Source organism: Heliangelus exortis, chromosome 7 (genome assembly GCF_036169615.1).
Source record: "Heliangelus exortis chromosome 7, bHelExo1.hap1, whole genome shotgun sequence".
NCBI lineage: Eukaryota > Metazoa > Chordata > Aves > Apodiformes > Trochilidae > Heliangelus > Heliangelus exortis.
In genome coordinates this window covers 6,172,726-6,193,336 of record NC_092428.1, presented here as the reverse complement: position 1 = coordinate 6,193,336, position 20,611 = coordinate 6,172,726, and the positions used below count along the sequence as shown (strand labels likewise).

Below are 20,611 nucleotides of genomic sequence, written 5' to 3'. Positions count from 1 at the left end.
TCAAGTCCAACCCTTGGTCCAACCCTGCAGTTACCAGACCATGGCACTGAGTGCCACATCCAGTCTCTTTTTAAAGATATCCAGGGATGGAGAATCCACTACTTCCCGGGGCAGCCCATTCCAATGTCTGATCACCCTCTTGGTAAAAAAATTCTTTCTAATATCCAACCTAAACCTCCCCTGGCACAACTTAAGACCGTGCCCTCTTGTCTTGCTGAGAGTTGCCTGGGAAAAGAGACCAACCCCCTCGTCATTTTTCCATGGTCCTAATCTTGAAGCCTTCTCTAGTTACAAGAAATATATTTTGACTTGTCATTTTTTATTCCCTCCAGGTTTACTGGAACAGATGGACCAAGTGGTTTTGGATTTGAGTTGACGTTTCGACTGAAGAGAGAAACGGGGGAGTCGGCACCACCTACTTGGCCAGCAGAGCTCATGCAAGGCTTAGCCAGATACGTCTTCCAGTCAGGTACTGCTGGGGTAAATATGCTGGCTCACTTTTTCCTGCTCTTGTTCTGAAGGGCAACATCTGTCATGTAGTGTAACACTTGTCTCACTGGCACTCAGTCAAAACTCGGGAAGTATCTTTGTGTGTGAACTCGGAAGAGTGTGTTACTTCCATCAGCCCAACGTGTTGGGGACAAAACCCAACAGCTGTACAGGTAACTCCAAATCCTTAGTACTGAAAAGCTGAAGATACAGAACAGTTAGTACAGAACTGTAGGAAGCCTGCCCAATAGCTCTTTGCTTTCCTGCATTGTTGTTTTCACCCTCTCTTGGTAAGAAAACCTTGTTTGCTTATCCTGAAATAGCTTAGGAGCACCCGTGTTGCAAGTTCTCACTTCTCAGCAGAAAGGTTGTAACTTCTGATGAAGTTGCAGTTCCTTCACAAACCAAATCTCTTCCCGTGGTCTCTGCAGTTGAGCAGCAGCAACATATGTAAACAAGGAGTTGCTGAGATGTGAAAATGTAAAAACATAAGGGATGCCAAGGATGGGAGGGCTAAGGAATAGCAATTAATGAGGATGGAGACTTGCCAGGAAACCGGGAACCAGGGTGCCTACAAAACATCCTCTTGCACTACTCTGTTTCATTTGTACCAATGACAGAATATTAGTTTGTAGTGTGAGCACATGAAGACCCATGGAACTGTTGAGTGCATAGCATACTTGAAAGGTAGTCTCCAGTACCACAAGACCTGTATGAAAATATTTGAATAACTTTTTTTAACCTTTACAGGTAAACTACATTCTAAATCAGTTATTATTGAATTTGTAACATTTGGTACTTGCTCTACTAGTTAATAAATTGCTCAGTAACTTCTGATTCTATTTCTGGTTTTCAGTCAGATGGCTGACTCCCAAGGAGGAAAGGTCTAAATGAAAACAGCATTGTTCTGCTAACCTCTGTGACAACAGAGGCAGTGACAACATTTGTGTGGTGTTTTTTCAAAATACTGACAGAAACCAACATCAGCAGAGATTTTTTTTATTTTATTTGTTGTCTTCATTTAAGGAGTGTCTCTTGTTACAGATTAAAATGATACAAGTTTATTTTTTATAACCTTTGCTGTGTAGCTTTCTACCCTTTCCATGGGTGAGAGGAGGTCTGCAGAGGGAAGCAGGATCTGGGAGAGTATTTAAGGAAAAACTTCTCAGTGACTAAACTGGCACTCCAGGCGGACACTTTCCATGTTTGGTTTTCTGCAGTCTCATATTTCTGACCCCAAAGCCAATGAACTCTTAAGCAGTTGTGCCCATGCATATTAGTCTAATGTGAACTTCTAAGGGGTTTCAGTGTTGTCCTCTGCTTATCCACGTTGGTTCTGACTGTCCTCCTTGACTCTTTAAAGTGGCTGCTCAAATTCATGTTAATGGATTCTGGCCTCTGGATGTTTACTTCTCCATTTACATTATTAAAAAACCCAATCTATGAATCATAATTATATGATATGAATCACTTTCTTTGGATATGAAATTGAGCATGAGCCAACACTACATTCATCATGTAGTAGCCAAACCACGTGCTGGGTTACCTTAGGAAGCATGAACAGCAGATTGAAAGAAGTTATTACCTCTTTGGCATGGCACTGGGGAGGCCTCTTTTAAAATACTGTGTCTTGTTTTGGGCCTTCCAGTTCTGAAAAAGTGGAGAGAGTTCCAGAGTGGTTGAGGGTCCTAAAGCACATAAGCTTTGAGGAGAGCTGGAAGGAGTAGGGCTGTTTTAGCCTGTGAAGAGAAGCTGCAAATGAGAGCTTACAGGTGTTAGAGGGGTGATTACCTGATTGTGAAATCAAGGTCTGGATAATACAATGAGGGGCTACAGTTCTGAACTGTAGTATGACAGGTTCTGGACAGGCTTCAGGGAAAACTTCCTCATCAGGGGGGTGTCAAATGACAGGGAACAGTTCATAAGCAGGGTGGTGGATCTCAGTTCCTGAAAAGGTTTGAGATTTAGCTCAACAAAGCTATAATGACCTGATTTAGCACTGATGATGGCTCCACTTCAAAAAGGAGGCTGGATGAGTGACCTAGAGATACTCTTTAAAATACCATAGAGTAAGTGGCTTTTTTATTTTTTTCTATATAGCTTTGTGACCTTCAGCAAGCAGCTATGTGCTGTCACCAAGTATTACCAGCCATTCCTTGTTCTGCGTAAAAGCAAACTGTGTGCTGTTGCACCAAGTGATCAAGCTTTAGTTTTGTTTAAGTACAAATTTGTTTCTTATTTGTATCTTTTGAATTAGAACTTTCTGAGGCTAAAATCTTATGGCTAATTATAGATGTCAGTTTTCTCCCTCTACTCAGCACTTGTGAGATCCCGCCTTGAATACTATATCCAGTTCTGGTGTCCCCACCGTAGACATAGATCTGTTGGAACAGAGGAGTCCAGAGGAAGGCCACAAAGATGATCCAGGGGCTAGAGCACCTCTGCTATGAGGAGAGGCTGAGGGAGCTGGGATTGTTAAGTATGAAGAAAAGACTCTGGAGGGGACCTTATAGCTGCCTTCCAATACTTGAATGGAACCTACAGGATGGCTGGAGAGGGACTTTTCATAAGAGTCCAGCAACAGGACAAGAGGAAATGGTTTTAAACTGAAGGAGAATAGGTTTAGACTGGATATTAGGAAGAAGTTCTTCAGTATGTGAGACTGTGGAACAGGCTGCCAATAGATGTTGTGGATACTCCCTCCCTGGAGGTATTGAAGGCCAGATTAGATGAGGCTTTGAGCAACCTGGTCTAGATGAGAGGCATCCCTGCCCATAGCAGGCAGGTTGGAGTAGGTGATCCTTGAGGTCCCTTCCAGCCTTAGCCATTTTATGATCCTGCTGATGTATTTAAAAGTAAGACTTGTAAAGGGGCAGACTCATTTCTTCTTGGCCTCTCAGGGAAATACCACTTAACCATAGCTGGAGTTGGTAGTTTTCTGTTTACACATCTGATTGTCTCAGTGGTTTTGCTTCACTCCTGCCCCCTCTCAGGCTGGCGATTTCCAGAGCAATTCCCATGTTCTCCCTGGCATCCCTTTTGGGTGCTCAGCAGTGTTACTTCTGTTCTGCATGGTGGGATTTCCCCCAGTGTAACATTACCACTCTGCAAAGCCAAGTGAGCTTTTGTTCTCACATTTTTATTTCAGTCTTATACAGGACTTCTCTGGAACTTTGAAACTGTGAAGAATTTGAAGGGGTGGTTCTTCTGAAGCCCATTGGGCATTAGGCAGGCTGTGGCACGACAGCATTGTTTTACATGATGAAAGGTTTCTTTTTGCTCAGGTTCTTTCTAACTGTGCTTCTTGAAGCATTTCTTAAATGCGACTATGATACGTGTTGTTCGACTCTGGTGCATGTACTTTAATATTGTCTGCTCCAGTTGTTGAAAGAAAATAATCTGTTGAGTCCCTTTAATACTCCAAAGACCCTTAAAAACATTTGATGAACCAAAACTACTTAAGCTATGTTTATGAATTCACTCTGAAGAAGAAGCAAGGAAAAAAAAAAGGCTGGCAGAACTTTTTTGGATAGGCTCCAAGCGCTTTCACATATCAAAAGATTGTTTAGTTTGAAAGCTATGATAAGAGCTAAATTCTTATCTCTTCAACAACAAGCCAAACTTTTTATCATTGATATGCTTTGCTGAGTATGGTTGAAGATGAGCAATAGTAAAGTGTAGTTATACTTCTGCTGAGCCTGGACACTTTCAGATGGTGATAACTTGAGTTCTTGAAGACTCCTCGAGCAGATACTGCTGTACTAAATATTACTATTGTGTATTGCAGTTGCAAAGCATGTCTCATTGCAATTGATATATTTTTGTAACAAACACTTGTCACAATCACTTTTAGGCAAATTAATATTGCTTTCCTTTGTTTCCATCTCTCCTGTGCTGTGACTGCTTTAGAAAAGCAGTCTTCTGCATTGAATTCCAGACCTCTGAGCCTTGGCTTCTCTGTTCACTGTAACAAACGTGAGCTTTTTGCTTTTGATTAAATGGCCCCCTTCAACAAAATCAAGCTTACACGTCTCAAAAAAATTCATTTGTGGCTTTATCTGTTCTTAATTTTATCACTGTTTGACCGTAACCACAAATTCCTACTCTGTTATTTTTAGTTTAAAAAAACCCCAAAACTGCAAACCTTGAAAATTAAACTTTGCACAATTCAGTGACCTTAGCTTGTCATGGTTCATGGGTATACTGGGAATATCTTATGGTAGAACCAATTTCTACTTCAATTCAAACAAAGAAAAAGAAGTGCTCTTCCTGCAGAAAGCTTAGGCAGGGCTTGTTACAATTGTTAACTCTGTAGCTACTGCACTATTACAATGCTATAGAGATACCCTGGTTTTTCTTTCTTGTAATTAAAATCTGCATTATTTTTCTCTCTAAGGTAAAGTTAGGTTGTTTTCAAGGGCATGCCTGATTCGTGTCATGAGGACAATAGATCAGTGTAGCATGGCAACACAGTGTGTATTTGTTCCTGCTACTTCCATGTTTCTTGGCCCGAAAGGAAACAGCTGTGGCTGTCAAGTACAGGTTTGGGTACTTTTGTGAATCTTTTGACATTATCCCTCCCAACAGGTATGTATGTGAGAGAGATGATGAAATGTGATCTCGATAAAAATTGCAGAAAGAAGGATCCAGCACTGGATACTTAAACTCATATGGATATTTAGAGTCATTATCCATGCGTTGTCATCAGCCACAAAAGATGTGTGTAGTTTGGATTCCTCTAAAATGTATCTGAGGTTTCGTGCGATTTGGTATTGACCAGGATGATAAAATTAAGAGTATTCTTATGAAACCTGCAGATGCAGCAAAGCACTATTGCAGAGAGCTGGAATTCAGGAAAACCTTTGCAAATTGTGCAAATGGTTTGGCATTAATGTGTAGTAAGGTCAGGGAGATGCAAGAAGTGGAAGCTACTGCACTTACACAGGAATAAGCCAGTGCACAGTTATCAGCTGGGGAAAGGCAGCAGTTCTGAAAGAAGTGCTTTTCATTTATTAGCACCAGTGAGCTTATACCTAAACCAATTCTCTCTTCATGCTGAGATAGAAGTGAAATTATTCTGATGTATAAATACAAGTGTTCAGTGTATCATGCATGGTAGGATCCTACACTGCTGGTGACACTTTGAATTGAAAGGTTGAGCATTATATCTCATTTTGGGCAGAGACATCCCAGTTGGAGACAGTCTGGAGGAGAGCAATGAGAATGACCTAAAGCTCCAGAAAATGTGACCTGTGTAGGAATGATCAAACAAGTTAAGTTTGTTTAGTCTTGGGAAGAGAAGATGGAAGGAAGGAAGATGTGAGAACAGTCTTTATATATGCAGAAGGTTTCTGTGGAGAATAAAGTAATAACTCATGTGCCTACTGGGGAATATCAGAGGCCTATCAATACTAAAAGTTCTGTAAGGTGGGCTTAAGGTATGCCATTAGGAACAGCTTTCAAATGTGAGTGTGGTGAAGTATTGGAGTAGTTGCAAATTGCTCATTTCTGCATACCTTTGAAAACAAGTCAAACTATTCTTCACAGATATTTCTCAGGGAGAGTTGATCCTTCCTTCAGGTAAGGGGGGGTAGGAGTCATCTTAGTCTCTTTTATATTTTAAATATGTCTTGACTGACTGGGTGTCCCCTTCAGGTTTTTTAAATGTAATTTCCTATGGTTCCATAAATACATAATTTATCTTTTCTCATAGATTCCTGATTGCAGGTGCACTATAAGATACGTAAATGTGAATTTTCAACTTTCTGTTAATTTTCAAGTTAAATTTTAAATATTAACCTTTGATTAGTTAATAGTAGGAAGCTGTTTGTGTCTTGGGGACTGCAAAATAGCAGTAAGAATAAAAATCTACAAGCAAAGGAAATAAGCAATCATGCAAGATGTAATCTGTAGGGAACCTTCAGGAACTCAGTATCCATGAGCTTCTGTCCTATGCTGTAATTAAAGTCCACGGGCCAATTACCCAAAGCTCTACTGGCAGGGAGGATGGTTCTGATGGATGTGTGCAAATGCCCAAGGCAACACAGCCATGCAAGCCTTTGGCACCCAGGCTGAAAAGCAAGCCCAAACTGAGATACATCTAGCCTTCCTTAGTTATTTCTGACATGTCATACTTTCTGCAGGTAGAAATTACTTTCTGACACCTTGTCTGTAGTTTGAGGAAATGCAGACACTGTCCCTGCCTGTGTGCACATTGGCCCAGAGCATTGGTTTGGGGCCATTATGCGAGCTCTGCGCTGCAATTCCCCTTGTAATTACAGGAGTTGCAAGGACTGCTGATGTAGATCCACTCTTCTTATTCAGCAGTTTTCATCTGATTCAAGTTAGTTTAGTCTGAGACACAGAGACACTTTGCACTTGACAGGTGGTATAACTTTTCAACTGAAAATAGGATTCAGTGAGATTAAGTGATGTGCTGGAGTCACAGACCTGCAGCCATGAAGCCACGGAATACCTTGACACCTGCTGCCCTGGTGTAACTGCTAAGGACTCCTCTTCAGGTCTCCTGAAGTCCAGAAAGCTTCAATGGGGTAGCCTCTGTGACTCTTTCGTTGCCAATGTGTTTTCAAACATTCTTGACAGAAGCCAATTTCTGTGTGTATAAAGGGAAAAAAAACCAACAAAAACCAACCAACTCCAAACCCCAAACAAGCTCCTTGCTTCCTTGAATATAAATGAGGCTTGTCTAGCTTGTTGTAAAACAGTGTTTATTTCTTCCCAGTAGGTTGACTAAAGCCAAATAAAATCTCCCAGTAATTCATGTATATATTTTTTCCCTGACTGTTCCTTTTATTATTTTCCCAACCCCAGGCTGATTTATTGTTCTTTTCTGGTTGCTATGGCTCTGTAAAATATATATATTTTTTCTATCATCTGTTTGTAATATTGACCAGTTTTCAGTGTGAAGCTGGCCCTTGTTCATCTATAGTATTCCAGGATTTTAGATTAGAAAGAGGGGGAGGGAAGGGCTAGCTATGTGTTTTAGCTTCACAAAGAAGTTTTTGCTGTGCAAATGCTGAAGCTGTAGCACAGTGAAGTTTATAAAGTATTCTCCTGGCTGGTTGCTTGCTATAGTTCAACAAGACTCGACCAAGTGCACATTCTGCGCGCCTTTATTCTGCGAAGGGGTGTGGAAACATTAAGTCACTAGTTCCAGTTTAACCCAAGTTTGTCATGGCCAAAAGCTCTCATCATCTGATAGTTATTCAGTGGTGCATAAGAAGTTGCTTGGGTTTTAGCCTAATTCCTCTTAGACATTTCTCATAAAACAAACTGTTCTGTGAGCAGCAACCCAGATCAAGGCCGGTCCTTTACGTCTCTCAGCGCTGGCCCCTCTATGTCCCACACTGCAATAAATCCACTTCTCTCCATACTGCTGCCTATGAGCTCACCTCCCCAATATTTCCTAATCCCCCCCCCATGCCCCCCATCTCCCAATCCAGCCCTGTTACATCCCTGAGCTTCCAACTGGGATGTACGTGCTGAGGCTCATACCAAAGGATGTGCTGGCTGATAAAACAAACCGATTGCAACCATGTGGTTGGCTTATGTATTAGGAATGACAGGCAGCTACTGAGCTTGTGTCTCTAACCTGTTTCTGGCTTCCTCCAGAGGTGGCTGGAGGCTCTGAAGTTACTGAGAGGGAATTGCCAAATGCAACTTTTGTAAATTGTCCTGATAGGCATTGCAGCAAAGTGCACAGCTGTGTATGTGCATCCATTAGCCAGGACACAAGGCAGTGCCAGTTGCAGGAAACGTGTCCTTTTCCAGCACAAGAAATGACAGCTTGATTTGCACCAGGCTCAGCTAACAGTTCTGAGTACAGTTGTAACGCACAGAAATAATGTTGGTGTATCTGAACTCCTGGAAGAGGGAAGTTAGTGTTGGAGTGTGGCTTTACATGTTTTTTTTCTTTGAGTGCATGTGAAGGATGGGGCAGCCAGACACCTCTCTGCTTTCCTCACATAGCAACTCTCGGGAAAGTCTCAAGAAGCCTTGTTGCCATTTAGTCTTTGGCATCAGACATTTTTTTCTCTAATCTGTTTTGCTTTTTTTCTGTGACTGTTTTTTGTTTGGTTTGGGGAGAGGAGGGAGAGAAGAGGCTCACAAGTTGTTAGAGAGGAACCTTGTAGGTAGTGGCCAGGGCTGTGGCTGCCCAGGCTTTGATCTAGCATGCAGCTGGTGGTCCTTCCTTCCTCTATGTTGAGTCCTGTTTCAGTCAGTGATAAACTAGCTGAGAGCACAAAGCAGAAATACAGCTGTGAATGCTGCTGAGTGCTGTTACACCACCATGCAGGTGGTGCACCCCTAGTCTTCTTCCTGACCACATAAGTGGGGTTGCATTACTTTAGATTTTGGCTGATTAAATTAACTTCATTTCTCTTTCTGTTCAGAATAGGCAGTGTGCTGTCCCTGTGCAATGCTGGAGGCACCCCACTGCCATTCTCAGTCCTGCCCTTTGCCTTGGAGTACAGTCACTACTTCTTCAGCTGCTATTAGGACAAGCTGACAGCAGCTTTTGCTGATTTTGGTGGGTGGTATCTCCCTGTCCTTGACTTATCACTTGCTACGGCATTGTGCCACACCAGAGACTCTCTTCTCCATGGAATTACTTTTGCTGTTATGATAGAGAAGTCCCTGCAACCCTCTGGCTAGTGAAGGGCACTTTCTCATGAGCTTGAGCAGAGGGCAGCCAATGCTGCTGTGGGACGTTGCTTTTGCTTTGCCAGCACTGATGGTGTGAACCTGGACTGTGCATGAGGTTACTTCAGTCTTCTTCCCTGTTTGCATTTCAGCATTAGAAAAGCAAGACTGGGAACCCAGGGGTTTCCAAGGACACCTACTGTCATTCAACTTGTGGGAGGAAAAGTCTATGGCTTTTGTTGTCAATGGGCTAGCTATGTAGTATAAACTAAAAGCCTTTTCTTCTCTACCGCTCCAGTCTCATGCAGTTTGGGCTTTTTTCTCTCCTGCATTTTGTCTGGATTCATGGGTCAGGCTGGGTAGTTCCTTGTCGTAGAAGTCACTATTGTCTCTCCAATTTCTAGCTCTTGACTGAGTACAGGTCTTTGAACTTCTCTGTCTCCAAAGGGCAGGTTGACACTAAAGCATGGAGAGACTTTCTGCCAGAAGCAGAAGCACAGAAAGTCTTTGTTCCTTATAAAAGGCTGTTGAAATAGAAAGAACACTGTCTTCCCCGGGCTGCTTTACTGATTGCCTAGTATTTCTAGGCAAGAGATCTCAGCACTGCCTGAAAAAGGAGGCTTGTTCTTAGCTGCTACTGCAATTTAGATAAAGTAGGTTTAGGCCCAGTTTGAGTTGGCTAGATTTCAACTGATGTTGTCCCTTTTAATTCTGTCAACTTGTGTCCTGTTCCTGCCTGGGAACTGAACTTGGCTTGTTGCTTTTCAGCTGTTGGGTACAGTTCATTCAGTTGATTTATTAAAATAAAAAAGAAAAAGGGGAAAAAAAAAAAGGGACCCTTTTTTTCCTCTATCTTTGCATCAGTCCATATGTTCTGAAGTGCCTCCCAAATATCTGGGATGGACAAAACAGCAATGCTTGTAAACCAGAGGTATGGTTGCATATTTAAAAGCACAAGTCATTTTAGGCTTCATATACTGCATGTGTGCTGACATTGGGAGAGGGAGGAAAGAAGTAGGTTGGGAGACTTAGAGGAGGGGGATGTGATGTGTTGCTGCAACAGCCACAGGACAGCCAGCAAGCCCCACACCTTGGGATGATACCTGGACGCTGGCCCCAAGCAGGTGTTTATCCTGAGTGGCTGCAGTTCAAGATCTGGGTTTTCTGCCCAAAGTGAAGGGGAGCCAAGTTCTCCAAAGGAAGTATTTCTTTCCATCCTACCTGGAGCCTTCCTGAGCCAGGAGGATGAGTAGGAGCTGACATGCTGAGGACTAGCAAGCCTTGTTAAGAGCATCTCTGATTCTTGGGTAAGAAAGCAGGATAGAAGCTACACATGGTCAGCCCAGCTTGGGACAAAGGCTCTGTCCCCTGTAATGATGGAGGAATGCAAGGAAAAAGCTCAAGGAAAGCAGAAAACTCCACCTCCTGCTGGTGTGAGGTCCTTTGGCGTCTTATATATGAAGTCTTTGTCCCACCCGGCCTTTTCTGGGAAATGGAAGCAGCCACCCTAACAGTTAAAGGCTTCTTCTGCACAGAATAGTGTTCCCTCCTCCTATCCAGGAGCTGAAAGCCACAATACAGAAGGGTTGTTCAACATTTGCAGAAGCATCCCCTCTTGCTGCCTGTGAGCGAGTTTTTGGGATACACAGAGGAGAGTTTGAAAGGTTATAAGTACTAGCAGACTTGGGAAAAGGATCGTTTTTTTCCCTTGACAGCTGCCAAGCCTCTGTTAGATAGAACTGCAGAGTGGACTGAACTGGAAGTTGGGTTCACTGTTACATATCCACCTTCTTAAGCTTTCTATTGAAGATCATTGCAGCAAGTGGTGTTCAAACTGTGCGCTCTGACTGACCCACTCTGCCTGCAAGAGTGTCAGTACACGGAGCTCATTACAGACCATCTTCTGTCAGCCTCAGAGGCAAAGATCCTTTGCAGCAGTCTGCTCAGCCAGGAGGCAGCAAATGGGCACAGCAGGGAAAGTGTTTTGTTCTTGGTGGGGGAGAGAAACCAGGGGAGTATATTCAGAGGCCGCAATCAGCCCAGAGCCTGTGGAAAGTCGACTCTGCTGGTTTTTTGTTTACAGTCAGGGCCTTAAAGAAATTATCATGGAAAACTTGGGGTGTCATTTCAAAAGGTCCTTCATAAACAGGCAGATCATCTTGCATTTCAACTGTAAATAGAGCTTTTGGACTCAGTTTCTGTATTTCTCTGTAACGGGTTGGTAGAGCTCCTTATATAACTAATATTTTACGCAAATACATGTGAATTCAGAGTTCCTCTGTTCCTCTGCCCTTTGGCCTCCTGTTTTGCCGAAGTAAAACACAAGTTTGGTCTTCACAAGCTTTAAATTCCTGAAAATTTAAGAGAAAATAATCAACCATTGGGAAAAATGCATTCTCAAAGACCCATGCCCTTCCTGTCCTTTATAAGTCCCAGAACTAATTCTGAGTAGCTAGGTAAGTTTTCTGAAGAGATTACGATGTTATAACTCTCTAGATGTTTTCTCTCAGACTGTCTTCCCTTTCCTGTGTAAATTCTTCTAAAAAGGATACTCTGGTGCAGTCTTGCGGTCAGATGTCTGTGCTGCGAAGGCAATTAAAAGAAGTTGCTTACATCTTCTTTGGGTATTGTAGAGGAGGATGGTGCCTTCTTTTTCACTTCTACCTCCTTGAAAGGTCTTCAACAGAAACATAGATCTCTAGGGGAAGTTCACAAGTGGCTGTATAGTTACGTGGGGCTCCCATGTCTATCTAAGCATCCATCCACCTTTATGGTTTCCACATGTGCAAGTATGTTGGAGGTCCAGCAATAGGGAAAAAAATGGTTCTCTCTTGCCGCAGTATTCTTCCCTGGCTGAGGATACCAAAACATTGCTGAATGCTGTAGGTACAAGTCTTTGTTCTTCTTGCACCTGAGTGGGAAATGTTCAGATGACCATAACACATTCTGGATTTCAAGTATCAGAATACAGGATAGGGTTTTTAGTTTAAGGGCAAGTATCTCTTCGAATTGGCCTTGTGGGACTGCATAATCTGTAAATAAACTGTCATTAAGCACCTATTTTGAGCAGAGTTCTTATTTGACAGAAAATCCTGCTATATAACATCCTTTTTTGCTCCTGGGTCTCCACCCCATCCTGAGGTTATTCAGTTCCTGAAACTACTGAAGGCATAAATACCATCCAAGCATCTTGTTCAAGTGATGGCTGCAGAAAGATGGTGGCAGTGCAGCTGGACAGAGGTGAAAGGGTCTCTTGCCTGGGATTTGGCAAATGTGTCACTCCTGCTCCCTTGCAGTTGCTGGGCTGGGGTATTGAGGGAGTAAGAATATTGTCCCACTTGCCTGTTGGATGAGATGAAATCATTCAACTCTTTAGCACCCAGGGACAATGCACCTGAGCAACAGGGTGTAGAGAAACAAAAGGTTGGAGTGGGAGAATTCTGTGGGCCTGTGAAGGAGCAACTTGAATGTGTGTTAATTTTTTTTTCTCCACCATAGTCAGCAATGCCAGGGAAGTCCTTTCATGTTGCCGTGTCTTCCTTCAGCATTCCCTCCCTGTGGGAGGGAGCCATGCAGATAAATCTGTAGATAGGTGAGAACTGTGTTGTTGCAAAAGCAAGGCGGGGAGATGCATCGTGCCCCGGGCAGTGCATATGCCGAGGGGATGCCAAACCTGCGGGTTGTGCCAGCTCCTGCCTCTGCTGGCTTCGAGAGCCGGAGGGGGCTGTATGGAGCAGATGTGGCTGAATGAAATGGTGTGGAGAGGAAGCGTGGGAGGAGGTGGCTGGCAGAGCAGGCAGTATGGAGTCAAGGAGAGGACAGGGGGCCCACCATTCCTGGAGGGTGGGAGCGTGCCCTGGGCACGGGAGTCACTCGCTGGGAGCCTGCGTGAGAAATTCTCAGAGACTGCAGTCATGGAAATTGTGTGTGCTAGACATGGGCAGGGAGATGGAACAGGCCAGACACACAGATGTGTAAGGGATGGAAGGAAAAGTCCTGGAATAGAGAAGAGGAGGCTCAGAACCAAATTGATTATTGTATGATAATATTTTAGCATTTGTTTTTTGGCTAAAATACTACACTCCTCAGTGTCATGTAAGGCATCCAGGTACCTGGGGACTACTTTGTGATAAGCAAAGCAGCATTTGTAACAGCAGCTGCAGATGTATTTTCCACCATCCCACTGTCAGCAGGGGTGAGTGACAGCTCTGAGCAGGACACAGAGGAGTGAAGATTCACATTTATCCTGCTGGTGGTGTACACTGGGGACACATGGGATGGTCTGAATCTGCCCCCTTCATCTGCCTTCCAGGCCAGGGGACTTAAATAATCAAATGTTTATATATGCTTGCATAAATTGATGAAGCTCTTTTGAAAGGATCATAAATTTTCTAAAATTAACCTGGAGCTATGGAGTAATGAACTTTACATTTTCAACCTGCTAATCATTTTTTTAAAGAAATCTGTATCACTCTTCTGAAACTATTTTCAAACCTTAGAGGTCAAGCAGTCCTTACAGTACTAATCTGGTTTTTTTCCAAACAATTTTTTTTTTTAAAGAACGTTTTGCCTAGGCCTCTTGTTTCTAAAAGCCCAATTTGAATCTCTGCAGTGGAGCTATTGTTTAATTGTACTCCAGGGATTTAGTTCTTCCTCGGGCATCTTGTCTATGCTGCACGTCTGCAGCAGGCAGCAGAACCGTGTGAATTTGCACCTCTTTGGAGTGCCCAGGCTGGGGCAGTTCCTGTTTCTCAGACAGGAGGTACATGGCAGCTAAACTTAACTGAAAAAGAAAAACAGGGAGGAAAAGCATTTTCTTAAATTAAATGCAAATATATCCTGGCTTGGATTTTACTTGCATGTTCTTAAAACACATTCAGCTTGAGTTGAAAATGAAATTATAAACTAACTGCCAGTGGGCCCCAGAGATTAAATCACAATTGTTTTTCCCCTTTGCCAATCTATGTGTGCAGTCCTTTTTAGGTTAGGGAACTAAGCAGACATAGAATTTAACATTATTTTGTTTATCCCTAAATTATCTTAATTTAATGTAGCTGCCAAATGAGTGTGAATGAAGTCTTTATAGTCTTTATATTTGCATCTGTGTACTGAGTTGCAATAACATTGTTATTTAGAGATTTTTAGCCATGGTTTTTATTTTTAGCTTCTGTATTGATTTATTATAGCTGCATCTTTGGATGCAGGCTTATATCTATTTCTGAGCTAGTCAGAAATTTACTAAGTAGCTCTGGTGAAAAATATAGCAAATACATTTGAGTTGGACTCTGCATCTACCCTTAGTTTCTCTCAATTAGTTCTAGCTGTTCTGTCTGCAAAATGGTACTGAAAACCAGCATCAAATCTTACTTGTGACAGATTGCCGGATTACCTTTTTCTTTTTTTTTAACAAAGCCAGACTGAATATTAAAAATGTGTTGGAGAAAATACATTTATATAATAAATTATACAGGCCACATATGGGGCAATAGCAGTGCAATAAATTACGTTATTTCTTTAAGTATTGGATAAGCTGCATTCAATTTAAACGTCTGGCTGCATCACTGTCATGCTGGTCAGGAACTCACTGGGGGCCTTTTTAACATTCCTGCACCCATAAGTCATGAAGTCAAAATTCTTTTTTGCTTTATCCTCAAATACAGAATTTCTCTGACGTCTGTTACTCACTGCCTGCAGTTTAGCTGAGATCTCACAGTTGGATACAAAGTGCAGGTTGGTATCCCTTAGAGCAGGGTGAGTTTTTAACCCTCTAAATCATATGGATAACGTAGATCTGGCTTGTATGAGGGATGTGGTCACCTTGTTTGCATGGCAGCATCCCCAGTGCCACACACATTTGGTGTATTTAAACCTAGCTAGCAGAGGAGTGCCAAGTGTTGTGCTAGCAACAGTACTGGTTCAAAGGAGTGATGCAGATAGCTGCTACTTTCTCAGGGGGACAAACAGGATTAATTCTTTCAGCAGCATCTTGCTCATATGGCAGAAAAAAAAAGTCACAGTGTGATGATAGCTTGGCTTCCTGCAGAAATAAGAGCAACACGGAAACCTGCTTTTAAAGCATATGAATACAGTAAAGCAGCTGTTTACCAAAACCCAAGCACATTTAGAAGTTAATGTTTACAGGGCTTCTGCTCCATGCAGTAACAGCTCAGAACCTGTAGCACACTGTCCAGATGGATTTATAACTGGTAAGTTAGGACAGCTTTACTCTTCTGTTGCATATTTTATCTGGCATTTCAAAGGAGGAGGTGTCTTAGAAGAGATACTGAAGAATGGTCAGGACACAAATCCATTATTGTAAATTGAAAATCTATCTAAAGAATTGCATGGCATGACCCTGTCTGAAGGAGGAAGTTTCTGGCCTTTGGATGAACCAGAAGTGGTGCAGACTGTACTGCCCTAGGGCAAGACTCAGTCTGGGGACTGTATGCCAAGCCATGCATTGACAGATGTGCTTTGAGTTCTCTTGCTGTCTCCTTGCTGGTGGAACAGCATCAGCTCCTTGTCTACCTCCTTATGGTCCCCCCATATGGTCTTTATGGACATGTCAGAGAAGATATTTAAATCCCAGATGCCCACTTATTTCTCCTCTGCTTTGGGCACAGGGTAGTAAGCTCATTGGGTGTGTTTCTTGGCCCACATTTATTAGCTTGGATCCACCTTTTGGATGGTGCTCTCTTAGCTCCCACTACTTGTCTTGGTTTGCCATCCTTTTCAGTTTACTCCCTGGGGCTATTCAAGGGAGTATGGTCTCCTAGCAGGATCCTATCCAGGATAGGATCCTGGAAGTTTTTACAAAATAAATTGAAAATACAATGGGAAGTGATCTGTGTTTCTATCTAGAGCTAGCTAGCACTTCTTGATAGATTGAGTGTGTTACACTGTTTATAAAACAACAGCTATATATGGTCAAATCAAAGGTAGGGAAGAATGCACTCCCAAGAAAATACATGAGCAATGTTACACAAAGAGAATTTACTGGTCTTCAGTGGAATGGGTCCCTTGGAGTTATTTCCTCAATTCTCATTGTAGAGCAGTTGGATAGTAAAGTTAGGAGAGATTGTGCAGCTGAATTATGACTATTGCTGCATGAGGGAGCCTCACCTGCTTTCTGTGAGCTGTAAAAGAAAAAGGATTAACAAATTGATTTAATTTCATGGTAGTCATTAACATTGGCAAATATTCTTAGCACGTGTATCTGACACCCTAGGTGGTTGTCGGGGATCTTCAGTAATCTTCATCACCATGTCTGCTAATTGAACTCAGTCTTTACACATGCTCAGTCCATCCATACCATCCTCATCTACCTGAAACCAGCCTGTTCAGGTGTAACTTCCTTCATCAGTCCCACTCCAAGGGATGCTGCTCAATGTCTGCCTCCTTATCTATCCACTACACATCTTCACATAGCTTAACAACTACAAAAATGTACAATTTCAAAAGTACATCTTATTCTTCCACTCTATACCTTGTTAAGGAAAGAGTCCAAAGTCCTGGGTATAATATTCATCTCTTGGTTTTATGGAAAAATGAGTATGTATGTGTAGGAAATACTAGCACATTATGTGTTTATGGATGAAAGGAAGGTTGCACCAAGTATGTTACTGACAGCACTGCAAGTGACAGAAAGGTGTAAAACCCCCAGGAGACTTTTCACATCCATCTGTACTATGATAACCTGGACGATTTATCTGGATATTTTATGTTCTAATTCAACATTCTTGAAAGCTCCATATATATTATAAATTCACTTTGGATGAATAATTTATGAAAACTTGAGGATTTTCTGGCTAAAACATTGTTTAAAACTAAATTACTTAGAAAGATTTTGATTGTCTTGTTTTGAAAACATGAGTGTGAAAGGTGGGAAGGGAGGATGCTCATGCCTGTTTCCAGCATGTGGCAAGAGAAAGTGGTTCTCTAGTCATTTGTTTCTGTAATTTCATTTCTGTGTCCGCAAATCCTGCAGTTTAAGCTGTAGCAAGCGAAGAGCCGAGTTGCAGGCTGTAATTCTAAATTCCTTGCACTCTTACAGGTCTTAATTCTGCTTCGTGTTATTTGCAAAAATTTTTTTTTGTGATTTAATTGAGTAGTCAGTGTGACTTTTCTGGTGTTCGTGTGCATGCAAGGGAGAGGGAGATTTTCTAAGTGTTTAGTGTTCACATGGACATAAACAGGTGGGTTTCCAGCAGAGACATTTGCATTTGAAAACGTGCTCTAAACGGGCTGGGCTTTCCCAGGAGAAGCAGCACCAGCAGTGAAATGCAGCGATCGATCAGCATAGAATTGTGTGAGCATTTGATGGGCAAAATGTTGTGGTATAAAGACAGGGCCCAAGAATAAGCTCTTTGTGGCTTTGTTTCATTCTTGAAAACTGTGACTGAGGCGCTTTTATCATTTAAAAAAAAATAGGAAAAAAAAAAAAAGTTAATCAGCCACATTTTGGGCAACCTGGAAAATACCACAAGTTCCTTCACAACATTCTAAGTGCTGTTTCTTTAATCTGGTTTTGAAACTAAAAAAAAAAAAAAAAAAAGTTTTTAATTTCTGTCTGCTTATATTTTCCCAACTGTAAAAGTAAAGTAATATCTGAAACACTCCTTTTAGTCACAGAGCTGAAAGCTTGCAATTTAGTGTTCATAACGAAAAACACTTTCTTTCAAGCAGCTTTCATTCGCAGTTTCTTTCCTAATTTTAACTAAGAAAAACATTCCTTTACTTATCACAACACTTCTGTTACATGCCTCGCTTTACTGGCCAAGTTTCTTATGGTATTTGGAGTTTAATTTAATCAAATGAGCTGTCCAAGAAATTAATCTGAAAAAAAAAAAAAAAAATTCAAATGCACACCAATGGGGCCACCTGGTGGAGAAACTCGGAGTTGCCCAGGACGCCCTGCATTAAGCCCACGGATGAGTGAGCGTGAGTTACCTCATCAGTGAGATGACTGTGAGGATTTTTTGCCACAGCATCAGCTCGTGACATTACCTGCCTGTTGCTTCTGGCTCCCTCGAAGCATCCTGCACTTGCCAGGAGTACCTGCACACCATCCTGGTGCTGACACGCAGTAGGAAACTAATTCCTCAGTTCAGTTGTTTAAAGTGACTGAGGACAAAGCTGCAATTACAGGCAAATGCTGTTTCTGTCTTACTGCTGCAGAAGCTGCCATGTTCAAGGATTCTCAGATAAGCCCTTTATATAGATACTCATTTAAGAGATGTCCTATTGACATGTATTTGGAAGGAGATGTGGAAAGGTTAGGTGAAGATGCAGGCCCATCTCTGCTCATAGCTGCAGGGCAGAGGAGAATGCTTTTCTCAGCTGGATCCTGCTCTGTACCGTATGAGATACTCCAGTGGCAGACAGTAACTGAAGTTACCACTAACACATTCCAGTCTGCAGCAGAAGCTTCCTGGTCCTCCTCCAGTGAGCAAGGCCTCCCTTCCCGCTCTACTGTAAGACTGTCCTTAGGAGAGACCACAGGGAGCACAGCAGCCCAGATCACCATCATTAATGAGCTTGGTCACGGGGAGGGGCACTGTGCTTGCCACTGGGTTTGGAAGCAGGCAGGCAGTACTCTGTTCATCCCTGGGACACTTCATCCGTGGAAGAGGATAGAATAGGGATTTCAGTATTTTTATTTGTATGTGCTATAAGAGCTCTACCTGGATGCTGGACAAGCACAAGACCCAAAGACAAGGCATTCAGCTAGGCTAGGCAGCATCGTGCTCTAGAACTCGGTGCAAGTGCAGCATCCTTCAGTTGGAGTGAAAATGGTCATGACTGGTTGTTTTACTTCTGGCGTGCTCAGATGAGGTAACAACACACAGATGGGTTCTGCTGTGCCTTCTGGCATGCACCAGCTGTGGAACATGGGATTATCAGGGTTTTTTGTCTTTGTAAGTAGGAGAGGAGGAAAAGAAAGGAATGCTTGCAGTCATAAAGAGAGATAATTTCTGGATCTTTGTTTTGATGAAGTCTGTTCTGACATAGGGTGAAATGTATAGCTTACTAGTTTTCTCGTTGTTTGGGAAAGAAGCAACATATTAATTATAATTCTGCACCAGAGCCATCAAACAATTGGAAGAAAAAGTGACTTTGACTTAGACTATCACAAATTGGGCAGTAGACTGTTTTTTCAGAAGATGTAGCAGAGTATGTTTTGTGTTTGATTCACTATCCGGAATATTTTCTTTGTGTCAAATCAGAGCTGCAAATGAAGTATGAATCACTGTCCCATAAGCATCCAGTATGGCCTGCTGACTCTGCATGCTCTCACAAAATGGCACTAATAGTAAATGAGAGAAGCTTACTTTGTTGGTATTCTTATGCTGGGATTGGTATCAAAGCAAGACACCTTTTCTTGCCACAGGACTTGAGAGGCTCAATGACATCCATTTCCTACTCAGCTGACTCAGACTCAGCGGAGCTGGCTGAAGGTGGTCACTGTTAATAGTCCAGTCCAGAGGTCCCTGCCTGACAGGAGTCAGGATCAGATGCTATTCTAGCAGACTTTACAGACTAAATATTTCTTGTTTCTCTTCTTTGCAGAAAACACCTTCTGCAGTGGTGACCATGTATCATGGCACAGTCCTTTGGACAACAGTGAATCTAGAATCCAGCATATGTTACTGACAGAAGATCCTCAGATGCAGCCGGTGCAGACTCCTTTTGGGGTCGTTACTTTCCTACAGGTATGACCCTGCAACAGTGGCTCTGGCTGTCACCTCCTAAGTGTGGAATGTGGCTAGCATTACATTTCATTTAGCTTTGAAAAGTCTCATGCTTATTATGCACCTTTCTTCCTTGTTTGATTACAGTGGATCTGATATTTGAGTTGTTGCTGGAGGTATTCAGTAAGCATTTTATAAGGACTGACCAATGGCACACTCATTTCTCAAGGCAGAGGTCTACCTGATGGAGGAAAGGTTTACACCTTGAAACAGTTCTGGAGTTGAATATTCCACTACCGCTCCGAAATTTCAAACATGAGCACAGGGAAAAAAGCTGAGAGAAACATCTTTAAACAGTAATGTAGAGCTAAATTAAAATTAATTCTATGGCAGTATCAGTAAGTGATCCACTCATATGAATCCCAGGAAAATAATTTGGAGCAGAGCTGAAGAGTTGCAGTTAGCATTATTTAATGACAAGAAATGTAGCTTGTAGCATTGACACAAAGATTCTTTAGAGGCTGAGTCTTCCTGTATTGTTAAACGATTTCAGGTTCAGGTTTGCTTTGCAAAAGATGGATTTTTAAAATCCCATGCAATTGAACACCACTGTTCAGTGGGTGGAGCTTCCTAGGTCCAACAGGTTTGCTTCATCAGAGATGTCTCTTAGATACGGGCTGCTTTGGACATTTTTAAATTGCATATAGAGTTACTCACCTTAGTGGAAGAGCTGCCATAGATTATACCAGCTGCTGGTTTCTCCCTGC

At 42.3% G+C, this 20,611-nt stretch overlaps 2 protein-coding genes across 9 annotated transcripts in view; one reads left to right on the top strand and one right to left on the bottom strand.

Annotated features, from left to right (window-relative positions):
* The window catches only part of C7H10orf95 (chromosome 7 C10orf95 homolog), a 237,984-nt gene that overhangs the window by 70,539 nt on the left and 146,834 nt on the right, over nucleotides 1-20,611 (bottom strand). The gene's annotated exons all lie outside the window — the stretch shown is intronic.
* The window catches only part of SUFU (SUFU negative regulator of hedgehog signaling), an 84,580-nt gene that overhangs the window by 25,222 nt on the left and 38,747 nt on the right, over nucleotides 1-20,611 (top strand). For all 6 annotated transcript variants that reach the window (XM_071748390.1, XM_071748391.1, XM_071748392.1 and 3 more), the window contains exons 3-4: nucleotides 333-469; nucleotides 19,723-19,865. In XM_071748390.1, the coding sequence (XP_071604491.1) occupies nucleotides 333-469; nucleotides 19,723-19,865 (280 nt within the window). The remainder of the gene's footprint in view (nucleotides 1-332; nucleotides 470-19,722; nucleotides 19,866-20,611) is intronic.